This window comes from Spea bombifrons, chromosome 2 (assembly GCF_027358695.1).
Source record: "Spea bombifrons isolate aSpeBom1 chromosome 2, aSpeBom1.2.pri, whole genome shotgun sequence".
In the NCBI taxonomy this organism is placed as follows: Eukaryota; Metazoa; Chordata; class Amphibia; order Anura; family Pelobatidae; genus Spea; species Spea bombifrons.
In genome coordinates, this window is record NC_071088.1 from 67,824,125 (window position 1) to 67,847,926 (window position 23,802).

At 40.9% G+C, this 23,802-nt stretch overlaps 1 protein-coding gene across 1 annotated transcript; it reads left to right on the forward strand.

Annotated features, from left to right (window-relative positions):
• Positions 1 to 4,913: 4,913 nt before the first annotated feature.
• On the forward strand, positions 4,914 to 23,329 carry HPCAL4 (hippocalcin like 4). Its single transcript, XM_053454642.1, has 4 exons — positions 4,914 to 5,110; positions 20,064 to 20,256; positions 21,207 to 21,422; positions 22,318 to 23,329. The coding sequence occupies exons 2-4, from the start codon at positions 20,095 to 20,097 to the stop codon at positions 22,513 to 22,515; spliced, it is 576 nt and encodes a 191-aa protein (XP_053310617.1). The 5' UTR covers positions 4,914 to 5,110; positions 20,064 to 20,094; the 3' UTR covers positions 22,516 to 23,329.
• Positions 23,330 to 23,802: the final 473 nt, after the last annotated feature.

A 23,802-nucleotide genomic window follows, 5' to 3' on the forward strand; every position in this document is an offset into this window, starting at 1 on the left:
TTAAGTAGTCACTCATTAGAAACTAGTTGAAACTCAGTTACCCTTTTCTCAAAAACCCACTACTTAAATGAAAATTTATTGGGTCATCTCCATTGCAATCTTATAAGGCTATTTCATGTTGAGTGTAAGAGACCCCGATAATTAATTTTTCACATGGTGGAGTTTTGCCGGTGTGAAGTCTAGAGCAGAATCCCGTGCATGTGTCTAGAATGTATGTGTCTTTGTCCCGTTTGATGTGTAGAAGAGTACCAACTTCTAATTTTGTAGGGGTTATTTATATATTCCCATTAATGAGGGTGAATCTACAACTAATCCTTCACCAAGGGGATATGTTAAAGAAGCAGAAATCCCTTTAAGCAAAGCTCCTCAATCCTAGTCGGGGTTCAAGACTGATAGTGTTACAAACTGAATGTTATGGGTTGGTAGGCGGTATTTAAAGATATCCACAAAGGTGTTTAATTATGTGGTTCTCCATCCAGTGACTTTGACTGAGAGAGAACAAGGCCCTGTTGCATTTTGGACAGAGCAAACTCATTTTTTTTTGACCATACAGGGTGGATGAAAGATTTGGTTAGGGATAGGAACGTTTTTAAAAAATAATGCAAAATAGAATGTTCATTTCAACCATGTGTATTATACCCAGCAATTAACACGTGTAAACTTGTAACTGTAGCATCTCTTTATGAAAGAATAAATAACAAGTTGTCTACATATGCAAAAAAAAAAAAGGCAATACAGACAGCTATGAACACAATTGATGTTGTCATAAAATCACATTCAAACTGGAAGAAATAGAAAGGGGATAGCTGCTGGTCTTATCTTATACTTTTTGATAGAATTTTGTTGTAGAAATGCTTAGTTGACGAGGCGTAGAGGGAGATTATGCTGTATATCGTATTGAGCTGATGTTCATGTGTTCCATCATGGCTGGCCCTGATGAGAGCCATCCAAACAGAAATAATTAATTAAGTACCCTCTAACTACACTTTTGATACTATTGGCAGTGGAAGTCGCAAGGTCTCATTTTCCTAAAATATGTTTAGCAGAATATTAGGGTGGATCAGAATGATTAAGTTTTGAGAACAGTTTTCTTTAGTCACAATTGTGTTTCTGTTGGTCTATTCAAGTGAGGTTTCAAGTGATGACAGGGAGGAGTGGTCCAATCGAATAGTTAGACCAATTAATTAATGTTGTAGAAGGTTTAGGTAAAATGGGGTGACTAGATGGGCCAAATGATTCTTATTTGACATAACATTTGATGTTTCAATGTAGTATTGATGTCACATGCGTCCCTGGGTTCCTGCTGCTTCGGTCCCACTGGGTATCCCGGGGTATGTTTGCATGCTACTCATTAAGGATTCAAAGGGCAAAGCCTGGCCTCTATTTTTAAACGGGGAACACACGTCCTGTTCTAATTGATTGGTATTCACTTCCTTTCCCTTAAATAACCTTACTTTCCTTGTAGCCCTTGCCCATGCAAGAACTATCTATAGTCTCTGGGTTGTCTTGTTCTGAGTCCTGCACAGGTTTCCATTTTTAGCCATGCCCTGACCACAAGCTTATCATCCTATTGTACTGCTGCCTTTGGATCTTGATCTTTGTAATAGACTTCTGCTTGACCTTCGTTCCTGCCATATCTCTGTATCCCGACATCTTTGTCTTGCTCCAGTATACTGTGCCTCGGCCTGCCTTAACTACGATCCTGTTTTTCCTGTGCTGTGCATCAGGTGATACCAACTCTTAATTGTGGATCTTTATTCTGAAACGTATACCTGGCGTGACACTCTTGCATGGGCCAGAAAAATGGATTCCAAAGAGTTGCAAGTCAAGTCCTATCCAGGCAGGAGCAGACTCTTTTTTTCACATGACTCCCAGCTACAAGCCATCCAACATACGGCTTGAGATGTTCTGTATTATGGCCTCCACCCATTCCTGCAGTCAGCCATAATTCCTGTGAAACTCCACGTACCTGGGATTCTTATAAGCTTCCCAAACTGCCTTTTCCTAAGAAATATGCTGGCCATCCTAAATGCAGAGGAGTCCTTAACCAGTGCTGCCTAGAAATTGGATGCTGACACATTCCAGTCACCCTCTACAAGGGTTACTTTTATCATTTCTCTGCTGACAGGTGAGGCTTTGGCCTGAGTAAACCCCCTAGTGGAGGAGGACTTGCATTTATTGGAGGGTTATGGCGAATTCATTAAGCCCTTCAAATCAGTTTTTGATGCTCCTAGTCATAATGGATCTTCATCAAGCATTATGGCCACTTAGTGCATATGCGGTGATATTTAGTACCTTAACGTCTGACACTGACTGAAAAATGCTGCCCTGATTACCGCCTGATGGAGAGGCTTAAATGAATGCCTTAAAGATGAGCTCACCTGCAGAGAACTTCCTGACAATGTGGAGGAATTTGTAACCATGTGTTTTCAGCTTGATAACCGTATCCAGGACCGACATGCTAAGAAAGAGGAGAACAAATGCCATCCTTGCCTGTTCTCTACTTATCATCCTCCCACATCTCCAGTAAGTGTATCTTTACCATCACTTCCCCACCTGAGGATCCTGTGAAGGTGGGTAGGATAAAACAGCTTACAGTGCTTAAAAAGAAAAGGGTCACCTGGTATGTGAAGGTTGCCAGAAGCCAAGAAACTACCAAGCTTACAGCCAAATGGAGGAGTGTTTCTAATCATATGCCATACCTCTAATCCCCCAAATTGCATTTAAGTCCCTGTGAGCCTCTCCTGGCAGAGGTATAGGACCACCACAGTAAGTTTCTTTGATTTAGGTGCTGTATGCATTTACATTGACCACACATGGGCTAAACACAATTAAGTACCCATGGTGCCCTAGATGGCAAACCTTTACTGTAGGTTCCAGTCAAGTGACCCATGACACCATTCCGTTAAGTCTCTCTGTTAAGGTCTTGCATTAGGAATATATTAACCTTGGAGGTCATCAGCATATATCCGGATCCGCAACCATTTATATCCGAACTACGCGACCAACTCCAAGGATCCAACTACTTAGCAAAATTGGGTGTTAGAGGAGCATATAATCTCATTTGGATCAAGGAAGGTGGGAAAACTGCATTTAACACGCGGTATGGCCACTGTGAATACCTGTGTAATGCAGTTTTTCAGTCTTTCGTCAATGACATCTTCAGAGAAATGTTAAGGTCGTAGGCAGTGCTTCCTCTAAGCTGTGCGCGCGCACATAGCTTTTTTAGAGAGCGCACGCGTCCAAAAATTGTTCGCACAATAGTTTTTCCCAAAAAAAGAAAAAAATAATATTTTTTTTGAAACTTTATGCGGCGCAGATATTGTGCGCACAAAATTTTTGCTCTGTGAAAATTTTTGCACAAGAGAAATTTTCTGCGCACGCCAACTAATGGAACATTGGTCGTAGGTGGTATATCTATTCCAAATCTATGGCAGAACACATGAGTCACATAACAAGGGTTTTGCAATTCCTCTAAGTGACCTCCCTCTGTGCCAAAGCAGAGAAATGCCACTTTGAAAAATCTATTATGTCATTTTTGGGTTACATCATTTTATCCAAAGGTCTAGAGATGGACTTGAAGTTAAAGCTGTGATGGATTGGCCTGTTAACCTGAACCTTAGAGCTGGTCAATGTTTCCTATGGTTTGTGAGCTATTATAGGAGATTTATACCCAATTTATCTTGCATCATAGCGCCTGTCGTAGCCTTGACCAGGAAAGGGCTAATCTGAAGAAAAGGCTCTTCCCACCTTTGAGTAGTAAAAATAGCTTTTACCACGACTCCCGTTTTCCATTATCCAGATCCCTCTCTACCTTTCATTGTGGAAGTTGATGGAAGTTGAAGCCCATAAACAGCCATACCTCTGTTCGTTCTTCTCTAAAAGATGCTCATCTACTGAAAAGCGCTATGAGAAAACTATGAGGAGAGAGATAGTGTTATTAGCCATCAAGTTGGCTCTCAAATAATGGAGACATCTCCTCAGAGGTGTTGTTAACATGGGGCAAAAGGGGCAGCTGTTATGGGCCCCACCAGGAATGACTGGGCCCCTTGAGCCTACAACAACCACTCCTGCATGGGCCTGCAGCTCACCTCTGTGCTGTGCACGCGCCTTCAATGTTGCTCATCCTGACAAGCCCACCCATGTGCTCCACTTGGCTTTGTGAGTTTTGAGGATATAAATGTGTTTCTTACAGACAGGGGTAATCTTAACTACATTCCTGATAGTCTTGACAGTGGCAGACCTAAGGCCTCATCTTCCTAAAACATAGGTTTTACGCAGGGTTGACCACGAGTTTGTCTTATCCTATTGTACTGCTGCCGTTGGATCTTCAACTGTGTATTAGACCTCTGTTTGACCTTGACCTTCGTTTCTGCCTAATCCCTGTATCCTGACGTCTTGAGTCCTGCTCCAATGTACCTGACCTCAGGCTGCCTTGACTACGATCCTGTTGTTCCTGTGCTGTATACGAACCAAGGATGCCAACTCTGCATTGTGGATCCTTATTCTGGCACCTGTACCTGGCGTGACAAGTCAAACTGTTTGTATATAAGTTAAACAAGAATCTCCTCATGGAATGTATTTGGTATTGGTTAAGCAGCTGGCATTCTTATTATATGCTTATTAAACAAGTTCAGTGAGCAGTTTTCATGAGGGTATTTAAAAGAATGTATTGCAAACCTACTGCATATGTGGACATTGATGCATGTTTTGTGCATTTTCTACGTTATCTTTGTTTCAGCAGCACAGATGAATACTGTTGCCATAGAAACTACTCAGGATTGTTCTCTATGGAGTCTGCACTACCTCAGCATTGGACCACATGCTCTCAGTTTCTGGCTCTTGAGCTACCAGTAGCCAAACCTGTCCTTTTTACAAACGGCAGTCTACTCAGCCACACAGCACCTCATCTAACTGACAGGGCCACCCACCAATGGCAAGAGCCAGTTCATATGAGGGGTAGGTCCTATGCAAATCAGCTGTGACAGAGACACATCGTGATCCAGGTTCTGCTTGTTGCCCCCCAAAATCTTCTCATTGTGATCAGAGAGAAAAAGACGCAAGAGAGAAAATTTGATACATATACAGAAGGCTATCTGTTATTCACACGGTAAGTGATTTTTTTTGTTTTTCTTGCAGAAACATATATGAACGCTGTACGTGGTACACTGTGCACCTACGGCACCTACGACAATATGATTTATATTGCAATAGTCTGCGGAATATCAAGTGTACAGTAAACAGGGAGATAATCTCCTTGAAAGAGATTGCTCTAAGAAAGGTACGCCAGTGTGAAAGCTAATTGCTAGCACAGTATATAATTTTCACGATTGTCTTTTTGTACCACACTGTCTGCGTTCTGTATCATCAATGTATCATGGAATGAAAGGTGATTAAGGATGGTGCCTTCTATGTGGCACCTACATAATCCAAATACACATCCAACAGGTGGAGCAAATATAATAAGGACAACACTGTGGGACCTTCACGTCATTACTGTCTTGGCGCAAGGCTACGTGTACATGTGCAATTGTCTAATGCATTTCATGAATGCTCACGCTAGCATGAATGATTTTATTTCACATTCAGTTTTCCGTTCACTGCAATGCATGTATGTATGATCTGTGTAACCGAGTAATGTTATGTAATAGCATACTTAGGTGAGTAGCAATGTAAATGCTGGTTTTCAAAAACAGATTTCTTTCCATGTCGCAGACATATTTCTGTGAAATGAAATGCTTGTGTTTCACTGGCTTGGTCACATATGACATATGTCTACTTAGCTATAATATCACATGCGTTTCCCCATACCATCACATCACCCAGGCAATTCAATGATGAACACAGCGACAAATTGTTAAAGGATTTTTGATATAACTTGATATTGCTATAATGTTAATCTATATATATATATATATATATATATATATATATATATATATATACACACAATAGGTGTATGTGTGGCATAGCATGAATGAAATGATTAAAGCAGGACACATGCGTACATGTATGTGTGATTAATGAGGCTTACATGGTTTTACAATGAAAATGAAGGTGTCTGTATCCCTCGCAAGTGCACTGTGGAAGTGCTGTGTGTACCAGCCAGCAGTTACCATGGAAACCACCTCAGTACCAGCTCACACTTACACAGGATGGAAAACAGGGCTGCTCCTTCTGCACAAAGAGGGTGGGAGTTAGGACAGGAGGGGCAGAGGGAGAGGGGAAGGTACATTTATATACACACTGATAAATTGATATACATGATATGCATTCTGATACATTGGCATAATTCAAGATGAAAAGCATAAAAACCTGTATATATACTAACATGTTCACATGCACATCCAGAGGCATACTGATAAGCTGTCAGGTGTACAGAAATGCAAAATACTAATATTCAAATATTCATCCTATACCTATAAAATTATATATAGATATATATATGTGTGTGTGTGTGTGTGTGTGTCTTATATTCTAAGAGCGCCATAACACCTGTTTTTGTGGACAGCACTATGGAATCTGTTGGTGACTTGTATATAAATGTTGATAATTGACATGTAAATGACATACAAAGCACATATTGACCAATGTTGCAATATGTGATATGTTTTAGGTGTAGCAAGTTCAGTGTTTGTGTAAGTGTGGTAGTTATAGTGTAAGATTATATCCTTTTAGGAAAAACATTAAGAGAAAAGCTGTGGTAGGAAATATAAAAAAAAAATATGATTCACACATACATCACACTAATATACACATATACAGATACAATTGTCTTATATAACTAATGATAAATAAATATACATCCACATGCCCATCCCAGAATGCAGATTCACATAGATGTTATTGGCATGTAACCGAACATAATAATAAACATAAATACATATACAAATATATAATATAAACACTACCTGACAAACATGCAAGCTGACTAACAAATATGTCCACGCATACACTAATATACTGATAAACACAATATCATGCACATAATGTATATTGATGACCTTGTACACAGAGATACAGTGCTGCTTACACGCTCCTCCAAATGCATAATACCTTAATATGCTGTATATGGGCCATCTATTGATGAATACAAGGTCTCAAAAATGGGTGATCTAGTACCATTCCTTTTAGAAACAAACCTGGCTTGTAAACCATTGTGGTAAAAATGGTAAACTAACATACAGAAGAGTAAAGCTACCATAACCAGGAGCAAATTAACATCATGGGAAAAGCGGTATTTACCCCAACACCCCCAGTAGCAAGGGGCCACTTGATTCAGTGCAATTGATGTATTTCCCTAAACTGCACAGCGTGAATACAGGACCTGTGCCGTGTGATGTAGGGGCCCAGATGGGGCCCACTTGGTACATAGAGCCTGTCTCCTGCAGCAGGATGTTTGCAGAGATATAGATTCCATTATGGGTATAATGGCAGAGTCAGCTTCCTACTTCCTGTCATGTTAAAGGGTCTGTGAGTAAGTAGCCCCTTTTGCAGTCACATGCTGCATTCAGTAAGAGTGGAAGCTGCATGGCTCTCTGCTTGTAATAAAAAGGCAAGGCTCAGAGTTACTGTGTTACAATGCCTCAGCCAGGAAGCTTCAGGTACAGGAAAAGATATCATCTCCGGGTATCAACTTGTATCTGTATTAATGGAATATGAAAGTAACAGTGTATGCATGTTTGTGTATGAATTTATGTGGGGATATCTTTGCATGCATGCAAGTGGTTGTGCCTATTAAGTATATCAGGGTATGTACGTATATATGTATGTATTTGTGTCCAGGGCTGCCAACTTGGGTGACCACATCAGCCATGTTTTCCAGGACACATATACTTTTTAGATATTGCTGACCAGATAAAATGCTGCCCTGCATTATGGGGGATGTATAATTGACTAGTTGGTTCCCTTCCATGCAGGGCCGACCCAAGGCAAAATGCGAATTTAAAAATGCCGCCCCCCCTTATCTACCCTTCCTCTCCCTCCCCCCTGCCGCCCCACCCCCCATTATCTACCCTCCCCCCCTTGTACTTACCTTTCAGCAGTCCTGCGGCGAGTCTCCCTGTTCGGTCTCGGTGCCGGCTTGTAATGCTGAGCGCCGGAAATCTTCCTGCACTCAGAATTACAAGCTGGCACCGAGACCGAACAGGGAGACTTGCCGCAGAGGAGAGAGAGAGGGGCGCCGAGCGGGTACTGACCACTCGGCGCCCCTTTCTCTCTCTTTCGCTTTAAAAAAAAAAAAGGCTTGGGGCGGCAAAGTCCCACTCGGCTCCATTGTCGGACCGGCCCTGCTTCCATGAGTCTATACTTCCTGCATATTGGATCAGAAGTTTCGGAGCCCTCTTCAGATGACCTCCCCCTCCACACCACCACTAGTTTCTATTCTACTCATCTTTTATGGTGGCAAATATGGTGCATTATTATAAAAAAAAAATATTAGAAAGCCTTGGGAAGCATGCTGATTTCAGATGTAATGATATATTTATATTATAATATACATATTGTCATTAACAATGAGCAGTGTCAGAGACTTAACCCCCTCCATTACCAGTCATGAGCAGTCTCAGACAATTAACCCCCCTCCATTGGCTGAGGCCTCTTTCACTCTAGTGAAGCCCACCCTAATTAGTGGTCCAGTGTAGAGCTCTTTTATTATCAAACGGAGGGAGACTGTGTCCCAGAGCAGGTCCCCCAGGACAGCCAGGCCCCTTACAACTGTAATGGTTGCACCCCACCTGATACTGGCCCTGTTTGTTTCTCTATGTCTATCAACATAGCAACGCTAGACAGAAGCAACTTTCATAATAGAAGTAAAATAATATTTTTACTTCTGTGTCTTATCTGATGGGTAATTGTTTAGCTGTTGACATTTATTTAGCATACTAACTAGCTTTCTGGGAACAAAAACTTTCTTTGACTAATGGCGCCTCGTGTCTGTGGCTTGCTTCCTATCCCCTGAAATCTGATGCAAAATGATGCAAAATTTTTGTGCATCATGCCGTCTGGAGCTTGCCATATCCAGGCTGAGTTGTGCTGTGACTGCCTATGGGTAAATCAAAAAGTATTAGATTTGTACACTGATCAGCCATATTATTATAACAAATGTTTTGCAACTCCTCCAAGTGACCTCCCTCTGCGCCAAAGCAGAGAAATGCGACTTTGAAAAATCTATTACGTCATTTTATTTCTATCATGGCACCTGTCAGCGGGTGGGATATATTAGGCATCTAGTTAACATGTCGTCCTCAAAGTTGATGTGTTAGAAGCAGAAAAAATGAATAAGGAGCTGAGCGACTTTGACAAGGGCCAAATTGTGATGGCTAAATGACTGAATCAGAGCATCTCCAAAACTGCAGCTCTAGTGGGATTTTCCTGGTCTGCAGTACTACTGTACAGTATCAAAAGTGGTCGAAGGAAGGAAAAGTGGTGAATCAGCGGAGGAGAGTGAAGGCTGGCCCATGTGGACAAATCCAAAAGACGAGCTACTTAGCTCAAATTGCTGAAAAAGTTCATGCTGGTTCTGATAGAAAGGTTTCAGAACACACAGTTTGTTGCCTATTGTAGACCAGTCAGGGTGCCCATGCTCACCCCTATCCACTGCCGATGGGCATAAGAACGGAGCAACAGAGGAAGGCCTGGTCTGATGAATCATGTTTTCTTTTACATCACCTGGATTGCTAAGTGCATGTGCTTCCCTTACCTTGAGAACACATGGCACCAGGATGCACTATAAGAAGAAGACAAGCTGGCAGTGTGATGCTTTGGGCAATGTTCTACTGGAAAACCTTAAGTCCTGCCATTCATGAGGATGTTGCAGACCATGAACACCCTTTCATGGACATGGTATTCCCTGATGGCATTGGCCTCTTTCAGCAGGATAATGCGCCTGCCACAAAGCAAAAATGGTTCAGGAATAGGAACGCAACAATGAGTTGAAGGTGAACCTGAGTTGAAGGTTTTGTGTTGTCTTGGCCTCCAAGTTCCCCAGATCTTAATCCAATCTTGCATCTGTGGGATGTGCTGGATAAACAAGTCTGATCCATCGAAGCCCCACCTTGCAACTTAAAGAATCTTCTATTAATGCTGTGGTTCCAGATACCACAGCACACCTTCATATGTTATAATGTTATGGCTGGTGTATAAGGGAAATGTAGTGATCATATTGAGCAGACAATGGCTTGCTAATGCACACTAACCACAGTTCTTCTGTGGATTTAGACAGCCTAAGTTGCTTCTCTCTCTTCCTGGACAGACTCGATGACGTTGACATCAGGGCTTTCAGGACTTCTTGTTCTTCTTTACACTGTATGTATGAAGTCATTGTCATACAGCAATCATTGGAGCCAATCGTATGCCCCCTGATAGTATTGCATGATGGATAATTATCTGCCTGTACTTCTCAGCATTGAAGAGACTGTTAATTCCGACTAAATCGACAACTCCATTTGCAGAAATGCAGCCCCAAACTTGCAAGGAACCTCTATCATGTTTCCCTGTTGCCTACAAAGACTCTTCTTGTGCGGCTCTCCAGCCCTTTGGCTTCCTTCTGCTACAGCACAGTATTTCAAATTTTGACTCTTCAGTCCAGAGCACCTGCTGACCTTTTTTGCACCCTAGTTTCTGTGTTTTTGTGAATAGTTGAGTCGCTTAGCCTTGTTTCCATGTTGGAGGTATGGCTTTTTGGCCACAAGCCTTCTATGAAGGTCACTTTTTACCAAACTTCTCCAGTAGATGGTTGTACCAGAGTCCCACTGTTTTCTGGTGTGGAGAAACATGGGTGGTCAGACCTTAACCTGACTGAACACCTTTTGGATGAATTGGAATACTTATTGCGAACCACTTATTCTTGTCCAACATTAGTGCCTGACCTCACTAGTGCTCTTTTGGCAGAATGGATGCAAACTTCCAGAGGGGCTGTTATAGCTGCAAAGAGGGGAGGCAACTCCATATTAATGTCCTTGGTTTTGGAGCCAACAAGCTCATATAGGTGTGATGGTCAGTCCACATGCTTTTTTTATACCTTGTATAATGTTGCACACAGCTAACATTCATCTGCCCTTGAGGGCAGCCACATGTACCACCTAACTTATGGAAGGTGTAAATTAGCATATTAGTATTATCAGTTAACTGATCATTTGTAATTAATATTTTCACCATTTTGGTTGTATTGTACAGATTCTAACCATGCTGTAGATAACCTTGGTTATTCAGCAGTTCTTGGAGAATTGGACTACACCTTCCATTAAGTGAGCTTGAGCATGGGTGGAGGTACAGTTTTAGTTGTCAAATCATGCTTTAGCTGTCTGACAATCAATTTGTTCCTCTGTTCTCTTCTAGGTTCCCTCTTTTCTAAGAGAACAGAATATTTTTGTGGATCACGAGTGTATGACAGTGTTCTCCAGCCCTAAGACTCATAGTTATGTGCATATCAACAACAGAAAATGTTTCAGGTCTCTAACATTAGACCAAAGCGACATATTAGAGACAATATTATGTCACTTTGAAAGTCCAGTATAATGGTTTAGCTCAGTCGTGGAGAACAGTTTTCAATATTCTGTGTTATTGGTCTGCAACGGATCAGCACTTTCTTTGATAATAACCTAAGGTTTAAAAAAACACCCACTCACAGCCTTTAGCCAATATGGCCACTTGCTACCATGGTAACACATGATGTTCCACAAAATGTTGAAGAGCCAGCATGCTTTCAGTTGATCTATTGTAAAACTATAAAATACCACAAATATGCACAATAAAAATAAATGAATAAAGATTAAAATTCAAATAACACTCCGCTTGAGTCGATAATAGAAGTAGTTTGCAAAAGTGGCAGTGGTGGAATGAGAGGTAAGGGGTGAAAGAATGAAGGAGTGTTTAAGGGCAGAAATGGGACATACAGACAGGCAGGCAGGATGGGGGGGGCAAAGGTAGCACAGGAAGGATGCTAAAGGTGCAGAGGCCTATCACACCAATGTCTGGCTTACAATATAGTGATAGGGGTTATGCTGCATTGCTGTCAATGTCTACCTCAGTGTATAGTGATAGGAGTTATGCTGTACCATATCTGATCAGTAAATGTTATTTATTTAAACTTATTTAGTTTATTTTTTAAGATTTCTATTTTTTTGCAGTTGACATACAATTTACAATTTTGTGAAATAAATATTCTTGCCAATAATATTATTTTTTTTGGGGGGGGGTGACACATACAGGATCCGGCCCCTGTTAGCACTTAACCATGATAAGGATACAATTTCTGCTGCTGTGGGGAGGTTATTTAGGATGCTAGTAACTGCAGGGTATAGTCTAGAAATACTTTGATATCTGCCTTAAGTGCTCTGCTGCAGCAGCCGATCTCTACCATTACTTTTGGACCTGTCCTAGGTTTTGGAAAGATATGACACCTTTGGTTAGATGTCCTAGCTGTCTTACTCTTTGCCTCACCCCTGTAATGCCAATTCATGGGGTTATGGGTGAGTATAGGCATTCCCATTCAACATTACTACGGATCCTTTTGGCTGCTGCTCGAAAGACCATCTTACATCAATGGGTGCATCCTACATCCCAGCTAAGGCTTTTTTCAACAGCAAATTGTCTTTGGCATTTAAAATGGGGTTGCTAGAAACTGATTGAAGACTGTTCACTAATTGAGGAGCGACCCCCTGGAAATAATCACATATTTTTCACAGTATTTTATATGGTTAAACTATGTTTATTAAGTTACTATTTGTTTAAATTGGTTTAAGGACAATTATGAAAATGGTGTTGATGTTCGCAACTTGGATGTCCATTTTGCAGTCCAAATCATCTTGATAATTTCATGCTTTGCACGCTGTACCACTCAAGTATTGATTTGTCCATTGATCTTTGTACATAGACTCCCTTTTTGTTTTGTTTGTCTTTCCTTTTGTATATCTGAACCCTTACATTCTTAGGGTGTCCCCTTGTAAATCCATTGAATTTACAGCTCCTTGGGCCAGTCAGCGGAGATCAGTGGAGCAGTTACCCAGGACATTAGGACACTAGGACACAGTTAAAAAATCAGGACCATCCTGAGAAAACTGGGACACTTGGGAAGTAAGCATACATGTTGTTTTCCAGTAAAAATATTACATGATTTTGTCAGACTCCAAATTTCATCCCAGGCAAAACCTATGGGAACTTTCAGGAAACCATAGAGAAACTCCGGGTTGCAGGAGCAGGGTTGCAGCACGCCCCACTCCCTGCCCACTCCCTTCCGACCATCGCGAGTTTCCCTGCATGCATGCAACAGCCTGCAGGGCAGTGGGCTGACGTCAGGGGAAGTGCTCGCTGATGTCAGCGGGGCGGCCTCCTTGCATTCCTGAAAAATGGCTGGAGCCTGGATGTTGCCTTTTATGTGAATAGGATAACACATGGGCTTTGATGCATACAGTTGCCATGTTAATAAAATGACAAAGTTAGGAATTGCTGTGTAAATTAAATTCATAATGCAATAACACTTTTATGACATGTTCTTCTACTCACGCTTCAAGCTTATAATTAGTTATAAATATTCAGGCTTCGCACTTTTCTCTCCCACCTATATGCGTGTATATTGGCGCTTTATCGCATATTAAAGCACTTTATATTTATTCTTGGAGTGCAAAGCCAGAATATTTATTTGTCTTCAGCACGTGTTCCCTGGGGGGATCCGTAGATGTGTGGTTGCCGATGGGAAGCATTGGAGGACTGTTGTCATCTAGCCCTTTGAAATACTATTGTTAGAATTAGTAGGGCAACATTTCTCAAAAACTCTAGCATCATTGTTGAGGCATATTTTCTTGACATTCCCCTTACTCCAGGGTTGTCATGTGGTGAAAAACAAACATAATCAGTCCGCGGTCTTCTTGATTTTGGGACAATTTGGTAAGGTGAATTAGGTTTGGGTATTTATTTGCAGAAAAGGTAAGAATAATAGAGCTAAATACTTGTAACTAAGTGTTAGCCATTGTTTTACTGTACGTAGAAGGACTAAAAGTCCTGCAAGGGGATTCAGGTTTTTGAATCTGTTAAATGACACCTTCATGTCACAACTGGTACAAGCACCAACTACCGCATTTGCTCGATTATAAGACAAAGTTTTTTCCAGAGCAAATGCTCTGAAAAATACCCCTCGTCTTATAATCGGGGTCGTCTTATAATCAGACCTCAACTAGGTTTGACTATGAGACTAAGATCCAGATCCCCGCAGCGATGCAGGGGACCTGGATCCTCCTGTCCCCCCCCCCACTTACCGGTACTTCTGAGTCCCCGGTGCTTAGTCCGGGCAGCGTGTAGAGCTCTACGCGATTCGCGTAGAGCTCTACACGATTTGCGTACACAAGTTCCGCTGCAGGCGGGAGGAGGTGCGGTTTGGCAGCGGGGGTTGTCTGCGTCCATCCAGCAGACCTTCCCCGGCTGTCAGAGATCAGAGTTTCCCGTGATCTCTGACCCCCGGGGAAGGTCTGCGCGATGGACGCAGACAACCCCCGCTGCTAGCCGCACCTCCTCCCGGCTGCAGCGGAAATTGTCTACGCGAATCGCGTAGAGCTCTACACGCTGCCCGGACTATGCACCGGTAAGTTTGGAGGAGGGAGGGGAAGGGAGTGTTAAATGGGTGGCATAAGGCATTTCTGGAGGCAGAGTGGTCTGTGAAATGGCTTTTAACCCCCTTAATGCCACTCTGCCTCCAGAAATGCCTTTTAACCCTCTATACGCCACTCTGCCTCCTGAAATGCCTTATACCTCCCTATATGCCACTCTGCCCCATAATATGCCTTTTAACCTCCTAAATGCCAGAGTGGCATATAGGGGTATAAGGCAATTCTGGAGGCAGAGTGGCACATAGGGGCTCAAAAGGCATATCATGGGGCACAGTGGCATTTAGAGTGTTAAAAGGCATATCATGGGGCACAGTGGCATATAGGGGGTATAAGGCATTTCTGGGGCAGATGTGCATAACTGGGAGGGAAGGTTGAAAAAAAAAGGAAATAAAAACAAAATATTTTTCTCAATCATAGCTTTTATTAAAAAAAAATTGTTCACATAGTTTATATGAATTAACATTTACTGGTAAAACTTTTTTCCTATAGGGTTGTCTTATATTCAGGCTTTTTCTTTTTTTCCTAAATTAATATTCAGATTTTGGAGGGTCGTCTTATAATCAGGGTCATCTTATAATCGAGTAAATACGGTAGAAAGGATTCTTGCCTGGATCTTGTTATAACAAACAATGTTGATCTACTGTCAAACATTCAAGTTGGGGAGCACTTGGGTAATAGTGATCACAATATGGTGTCTTTTGAAATAAACTAAAAAAAGAATTGCTAAAACAGATAGTTTCAAAAAGGCCAATTTTAATAAGATAAGTGCACCTTTATAACATATTGACTGGCATAAACTCTTTTGTGATAAAACACTGAGGAGAAATTGAGTATCTTCAAACAAATATTAGAAAGGTACACTTCTCAGTATGTACCATTGGGTAATAAATATAAAAGAAAGAGATTGAAACCGATGTGGCTTAGTGGGGAAGTAAACCAAGAAATTAAAAATCTGAAAAGGGCTTTTAAAGCATTTAAATTTAAATCATACAGATCAGAGGCATCTTATATAAGATATAAGGAAGCCAATAATGAATAATGCATGCAAAAGGGTGATTGGATGGGCTAAACTAGAAAATGAGAGATGGATAGCCAAAGAGAGCAAAAGTAACCCCAAAAAATTATTTAAGTACATAAATTCTAAAAAAAAACAAAAAAGGAAAGTGTAGATACACTAAAAACATGGGAGTGTTAGTTAACGAGGACTAGGAAAAAGCAGAAACTTTAAATAACTATTTTTCCTCAGTATATATTAAGAAGGAACCTATGGCAATGGAAATGCAAATGACTACTACAAAAAAATGCAGACCAATGTCCACAAAGCACCGGGGCCTGAATAAATATGTTAAATTAAATTGGTCCCAGAACATAACCCTGAGGAACACCACTTACCCTAATCTTCGGGATTCTTTTCTTTCAGGAATTGTACCAGAGGATCGGAGGAAGGCAGATGTGGTTCCTATATTCAAAAAGGGTTCAAACTCTGCCTGGAAATTATAGACCTCTGAGCTTAACTTCTGTGGCTGGGAAATTATTTGAAGGGCTATTAAGGGATAATATTCAGGAAGAACAGTGTTAGCAAAAATCAGCATGGTTTTATGAAACATAGGTCATGTCAAACTAATTTAATTGCATTCTACGAAGAAGTAAGTAGAAGTGTAGATCAGGGTGTTGCAGTGGATGTAATCTGCTTGAATTTTGCCAAGGCGTTTGACACGGTTCCGCACAATAGGTTAGTATTAAAACTGAAAGAAATTGGTCTAGATGCAAATTCTTGTTCTTGGGTAGAACATTGGCTGAGAGATAGAGTACAGAGAGTTGTTATAAATGGTAAATCTTCAAGCTGGACAAAAGTGGTAAGTGGTGTCCCTCAGGGTTCTGTTCTAGGACCAATTTTATTCAACATATTTATAAATGAAAACGTAAATTAACACCAGGTGACTGCGCTTAATTAAATCCAATCAGTGAAGAAAATAAATGAATACTACCTAATAGGTGTGTTGAACGATGTGTGAGTCTCACATGAAAAATATAGAAACAGAAACAAAAAATAGTGCAATATGTAATTATTCAAAAATAATTATTTAAAAGATCAGTGGACTCTTACATTTGATGGGGCTTCCCCAAGCCCATATAATGCGCCTATTCCGGAGTGAAGGTGCTGCCTTTCATCCGGACATTATCTCATCAACATCAAGAGATAATAATGAAGGTTGGTGGTGTTAAACAAGATGTTGTGGTTCAGCTTCTTTGTAAATACAATCCGCAACGTGGGAGTAGGTAAAGAGTAAAAAGGTTCACTTATTCCTTTCTCAGCAGTCTCGGGTTCAGATTCAAATTCGCGGCATCCCGCGTCCTGCTGTGGTTGAATCTGTCCTGCACATGGGACGATAGAGAGAATCTCCTCCTGCTGTAAACGTCAGCACGTATTACGCGTTTGGCCTTTAGGCTTCCTCAGATACGTATTTATAAACGACCTTGCAATAGGCATTGAAAGTGATGTTTCCGTGTTTGCAGATGACGCTAAACTCTGTAAAGTAATAAAATGTGAGCCGGATATTACTTTGCTGCAGAGGGATTTAGATAGATTGGGGGACTGGGCACTTTGGGGTAAGAAATGCACAAGCAATTTACACTCTAAATGGTAGTGAATTAGGGATAACAACAAATGAGAAGGATTTGGGAATTGTTATAGACAACAAACTAGGCAACAATGTGCAATGTCAGTCAGCAGTTGCTAAGGCCAGTAAGGTATTCTCATGTATAAAAAGGGGCATCAATTCGCAGGATAAAAATATGCTGTGCAATTTTGGGCATTCTAAAGAAGGATATTATAGCACTGGAAAAGGTGCAGAGATGGGCTACAAAATTAATAAAAGGAATGGAACACTTTAGTTATGAAGAAAGATTAATTAAATTAAATCTGTTTAGTTTAGAAAAACAGTGCCTCAGAAAGGTATCATTATAGCGTTATATAAATATATTCTGGACCAATACCAACCATTGTGTGGAAATCTATTCATAAACAGGACTATGATTAAATCTAAGGCAAAGGAAAGGGTTTTTTTTACAGTTAGGACAATAAGGATGTGGAATTATCTGCCTGCAGAGGTAGTTTTATCAGAGTCTGTACAGACGTTTAAACAACAATTGGATGAATGCTTGTAAAAACATAATATTCAGGGATATCATTTTTTAATTATGGGGAAACAACTTTTGATCCAAGGAGACATCTGGGGTCAAGAAGGAATTTTTTTTTCTAGTTTGTGCAAAATTGGAAAGAGCCACAACTGGGTTTTTTTGCCTTGTTTTGGATCAACAGCAAGAAACAGATATAGGAAAGGCTGAACTTGATGGACGCATGTCTTTTTTCAGCCTATCTAACTATGTAACTATGTAATATGCTGCTGATGGTGACTCATGGAAGGAAATCAATAAATTGCAGCATGGATCTTGTAGGAGCCACCATGATTAAGTAATTAAATGGTTCCCTGGTGTGAGCATATGGATAGTATTCAGTGACAGGCAGAACTTTACATTTACTGTCAGAAGTTAAGAATAGGGCCTGAGTAGATATTGCACATGACATGACACACTGCCCATGTCAGGGATTTCCCCCACTTTTACCTTAAACACCCCACAAAATAACAGACAAGGGCAGAGACCTTCTGGATTTGAAATTGGTGTCATACATTTTAAACATAACATAAACAATCTAGCCTGGCAATCTAAAAGTATGTCCCACGATCTACACCATACAGGTATTAGAATCTCGTTACGCTGTAATTCACACAGCCAGTGGCGACGCTAGAAACAATATATAGGGGGGGCACACAAGATACCACAGTCAAACTGGGGGGGGCATTCATAATTTCCAAAAGTAATGTGCTATGGAATTATACTTTTGTTATTGGGCTAAAATAATACTTGATCATTCAACATGGGAAGCCTGAAGCCACAATTGAAATAAACTCGTGCCAACTCGTAGAACCTCACCTATTGCTGTCAAGATAAATCATCTGCAACACAGTTGTCAACAGCCAGAACGTACACCGCCCTAATCCACATGTCATGCTGCAAACATTGCAATACCAAGTATTAAAGCAATCGAGTAACAGGAAGTGAGGATGACAATAAGTGATTAATCGCGTCAACCACTCTTAAATTGTTTGCCGTTCCTAACACTGTCCCCTAAATTTTCACCACAGCCGATAGGAAACAATTCCAGAAAAGTAATTCTTTTTGTCGGACCCAGGTCAGACACTTGCTTCTTTTCCACATCTTCTTCATCTTCTCCCTTCTCTTTCTATTCTATATTCAATCCTTAATCTGGTATCTTCTTTCTTCGTCCGCATCTCTGTGGACATAACCCGTAACCATACCTGGGAACTTCTTGGCTCCGGGTACCCGGAGCCTTCCCCTGCATGACGTGGCCAGGGCTGCACACTGACGTCAGCGGGCGGCCCCGCTGACGTTGGTGGACAGTCCCACCGACGTTGGTCGCTGATGTTTGTGGGCGGTCCTGCTGATGTCGGGGGAGTTCCTGCTGACGGCAGGGGGAAACACCCCGCTTTGAAGGAAAAAATGGGGGGGGGGAGCGGGGTGTGTCAAGACCCCGCGACCCGGAGGATTCGGGTCTTGACTCAGAGAACCGGAGGAGCAGCAATCACCCGGCAATCTCCGGGTCAAACCCGGAGAGTTCCCAGGTATGCTGGTAACCCGGTGTGAACTTCCACCAAAATGGCAGCGCTTGTTGTGGGAGAGGACATCATTGCAAGTGCTGTCATATAGCCCACAGGGTGGGTATGCATTTTAACCCATTCACCACAGCAGCACCCATCAGATAGAAGAGCTTTGGTGAGGTCTAAAACAGACTCCAGTTCCAGGCCGTTACTGTCATTGTGCAAGCTTAGGTTGCCTGCTTGCTTATTGATGTCCTATGCACAACAAGGTCTGATGGATGCTGAGTAACACCCTGGAGTCTTTACCTAGTTGCAAGGGAAGACAATGATGGAATAAAAATGCCAGAAGCATTTGTTTTTGTATTATGTGTCTTACTTACTGTTTCAAATAGCCACTGGTTAGTCTAGATCTAGACGAAAGACATTTAGGTTACATTCAGACAGTGACCTAATCTTTTCTGCGTCCTTTTTATGGGTTTTCTGCTTACATAGTTTTGTTGAATGTCTGGTGGAGGGGATTGAATGTTGGCTATATATGCATATAAAAGAATATGTTTAAATGATCATATGTGAATGGTTCCTTTTAAAATGCATGATTGAACTGGTATGCTAGTCTATATTTGTTCCCTCCTTGAATACTAACCCTTTTCTAATATGCATTAGTAGCTTGACACACCCTACTAAAAATGTTTTATTATGATTGATAAAAACTGTTACATTCTCTATAGTCATCAGCAAAACATTATTAAAAGATTTATACCCATATAAATCCTCTTATTAGTTCCTAGATTGTGGTGCCTTTCTTGGTAGCAATGGGAAAACCAAACAGTAAGTTGGCACCTGAGATGTTGCAAGACCTTGTCCAAAGCACGGAATTCACAGAGCAAGAGCTCAAACATTGGTACAAAGGCTTCCTGAAGGATTGCCCATCAGGGATTCTCAACCTGCAAGAGTTCCAGCAGCTCTACATTAAGGTATTGTGTTTTTATCTTCTGCCATATATTGATACTCATTATATACAAATAAAAGATAATAATAATAATAATACAGGAGATACACAGGTTTGGTTCCCATTTACCAACAAGCGGATCCCTTCAGTAGCTAGCAATGCAATTGTGAAGGTGATATCAAACCTGGCTTTGGACCTGAAAATTCTTGAAGTGGAACAAAATGATGTAGAATTTAAAAAAAATATAATGAAACAATTCATCCTGAGGTAGTAGCAACAACAAAAACCCATGTAAGCAAAAGTACCAGCCTGTTATGACACTCTGGAAGTTCCCATAGTTTATCCAGGCCAGTGAAGGCCTTTCAAGCGGTTGCTAGAGTCCATTGAGATACTGCGAGTTGCACAATGTAGGCCTTTGGTCAGACACCATTTCTGTGTTTCCTTAATGGGCTTCCTACCCATTTGTTCCTTTTTAGTGATGTTTTGTGTTGATTTGTACTGGCCACTGTTCATTGATACTACTAGGCCTTAAAAGGGTGGAATATTGTCATCATTTCCATGGTATAGGACTGTATAGGATCTCTATCTTATACACATTCACCTGTTTATAAATATATCTAAACTTTTTAGCAAACACTTGCAACAGTGCAGCTGTTTTTAATGGTTTAACCAATGTTTATTGACAATTAGACCATAGCAATGCTCTATCAGCATGATGATTAGTAAGGTACTACTATGGAAGTTAAAAAAACAGTTTAGGGCAGTTATTTATTAAGTTAGCCACCGAGTGCAAAGCATAAGGTAGACCCGAAAACATAGGCCTTGCCCACATTCTAGTTTTAAACATTTTAAAAGAGGAGGGTTAGGGCAACCCTAATTGAGCCTGCATCACTCTAGTCCTTTTCAATATATGATATGTGTTTTTGTGATGTTATTCACCCTCCAATCTTTCCTCTATCCAATATGTGCCTTTAGTTCTTCCCATATGGGGATGCTTCTAAGTTTGCTCAGCATGCCTTCCGCACATTTGACAAAAATGGAGATGGGACCATTGATTTCCGGGAATTCATTTGTGCTCTGAGTGTTACCTCACGTGGGAGCTTTGAGCAGAAATTGAACTGGGCCTTTGAGATGTACGACCTGGATGGAGATGGCAAAATCACACGCCTGGAGATGCTGGAGATTATCGAGGTATGTCAACGAGTGGGAAGTGAATTGGACAGTGTGACAAAAAAGGATTTGTCATGTTATTGGATATCTGTAAAGGAGGAATAGTCATGAAAGAGAGAAAACAATGTTGTAAGCAGTAAGAGAAGGAAACTGAGAAAAAAGGGGGAAAATGGAGTTCTATCCATATTAATAATGAATTTAAAACATACTTCCTTATCATATGTTGCTGTAGTTATTTTATAATCTGGTAGTAGCAACCAAAGGTGGTTGTGAAAGGGATTACCTATTTGTTTTATCTTGTCCGGGAGAACCTCCTGTAAAAATACAAGGTCTCCAGAACAGAGGTCACCTTCTGGAAGAACCAGATAGTTCATGTTACTTACATTGCAGAATCTTTTATTTCTGTAAGGGAAAAAGCCAACTGGACTGAAATTTGACACATTGAATCAGTTGAAATTAGATATCACAATGCTCAGAAAAGCCGAGTTTTCTTCTGAAGTGTCTTAGAGAATCCCAGGTGTAACTTTTTGTGACTTTTTGTAATCATTCTTATTGAGGACAAAAAAAAATCAAAATTTTAATGAAGATAGACTCCTTAGTAGTAAAGCATCCAATGTAAAAAGCAAAAAGGCTTAATTAATTAATGGCTAGATTGTTTCTTAGGCCAACTCCATTCTGCTTGTTGCACATACCCCAATTTTATAGGTTAGAAAGATGCTTGGAAGGAATACTTTTTTAAGTTATGACATGAGTCAGTTTTCTGATCTATACTGTGTATATTTATAACAATATTTATCTGTGTAAAAGGCACATCTGGTTCACCGGTGCACATGCATTTACTGGGGTCACATAATGTTTTGTTTAAATATACACCACTATCTCTTATAGTCTAACTCTCTCTTGTTTTATATTTTAGGCAATCTATAAGATGGTGGGCACTGTCATTATGATGCGAATGAATCAGGACGGCCTCACTCCACAGCAGAGAGTTGATAAAATCTTCACAAAAATGGACAAGGACAGAGATGACCAGATCACCCTAGAAGAGTTTAAAGAGGCAGCTAAAAGTGACCCCTCTATAGTGCTGCTTCTGCAGTGTGACATGCAGAAATAGCACCTACCCTCCAACACCCCAACCACGCCAGCTAAGCTGAACTTCCTGCATGCACCTGACTACCTTCCCCAACCAACAGCAACCTGGGACCTTCCTCCTGTGTGATAAGACTTTCACACCATACTGGTCTTATCATTATAAGAGGGAGGTGACAATGTGACTGCTTCTTATTCAGGGTCCAGACTGAGAAACACTGACCCGTGGAACAGGAAGGCATATGAGGTTTTACATGTTGACAAAATAAACAGTGGTTTGGTTCAGTCCTCATTTATGTGGTCTTACCACTGATGCGTTTGCTTCTTCTCTGTTGCTTACATGTGGAAGGTTTGAGCTTCTGTCTATGTGTAATTCACAGTGCTGTCCCGATAAAGAGAGCATGTATTCTGTGAGGCTAGGGAATGTTCTGCCTTGTATTGTACTTATAAAAAGCACTGCACGGGTATACAGTGTTTGACATGTAACATAGATGTTACTTTAAATGTAATATATACAGGGCTTGTCCCGTTATTATTTTTTATGACACTGCTTGAAGTGTTACAAGAGCATGACATGTATGCAATACCTTGCTTTTGTTTTATGGCTTAATGTGGTATTGTGACTTCTATATTACAACTGGTTTTGTGATTTTATATAAATGTGTGTGTGTACATGTATGTATATATATGTGTATATGTATGTATATATGTGTGTATGTATATACATAAAAGTTATAGGCATGTGGAAATCAGGCAATAGATTTTAAGTACATTTTCAACTGAGCATTTTTCATGAATATTAGTATAAATGCCAAAACAGCTTAGCAAAAAAAAGAGAAGGCACAAAGACCTGATTTCAGACAGGGACCAACACACACCATGCAAATGTCCAATGCACCTCCCACCTACCAAACCTTTAACTGGGCCCTTGGCTCCTGAGTCAGGTTCAGAGGTTCCACCCCATGCTGGAAGCAGGAGCGGGGGCATTTCTGTCAAGGAGCTCAATTATGCCCCTCACCTTGTGCCACCTGGGGCAGATCCCCTTCTCGCCCTGTGGAAATTACTGTCCAGCAACATACTGTCAAAGACACTCAGACTGCGATGGAATGAAGTACTGTAGGATAGGATATATGTGGCAACAAGCTATACTCCTTACATCTAGGCAGATGTAAAAGTCCACTGTGTAGCCACATGTACTCAACAAGTAGAGGGAAGCCTGTGATCTATGGGCCACTGGTCTTAAAGTGCAAATGCCCATTTTATGTCTGGGCCTGGTCTTGCCTGGTTTCACACTTTGCATGTAACACATGTA

Bases quoted from the DNA above. Each gene is read 5' to 3' on its own strand.
- HPCAL4 (XM_053454642.1), top strand. From the start codon at position 20,095: ATGGGAAAACCAAACAGTAAGTTGGCACCTGAGATGTTGCAAGACCTT. The intron at 20,257-21,206 runs GTATTGTGTTTT...ATGTGCCTTTAG, and splicing joins TCCAGCAGCTCTACATTAAG to TTCTTCCCATATGGGGATGC. The intron at 21,423-22,317 runs GTATGTCAACGA...TTTATATTTTAG, and splicing joins AGATGCTGGAGATTATCGAG to GCAATCTATAAGATGGTGGG.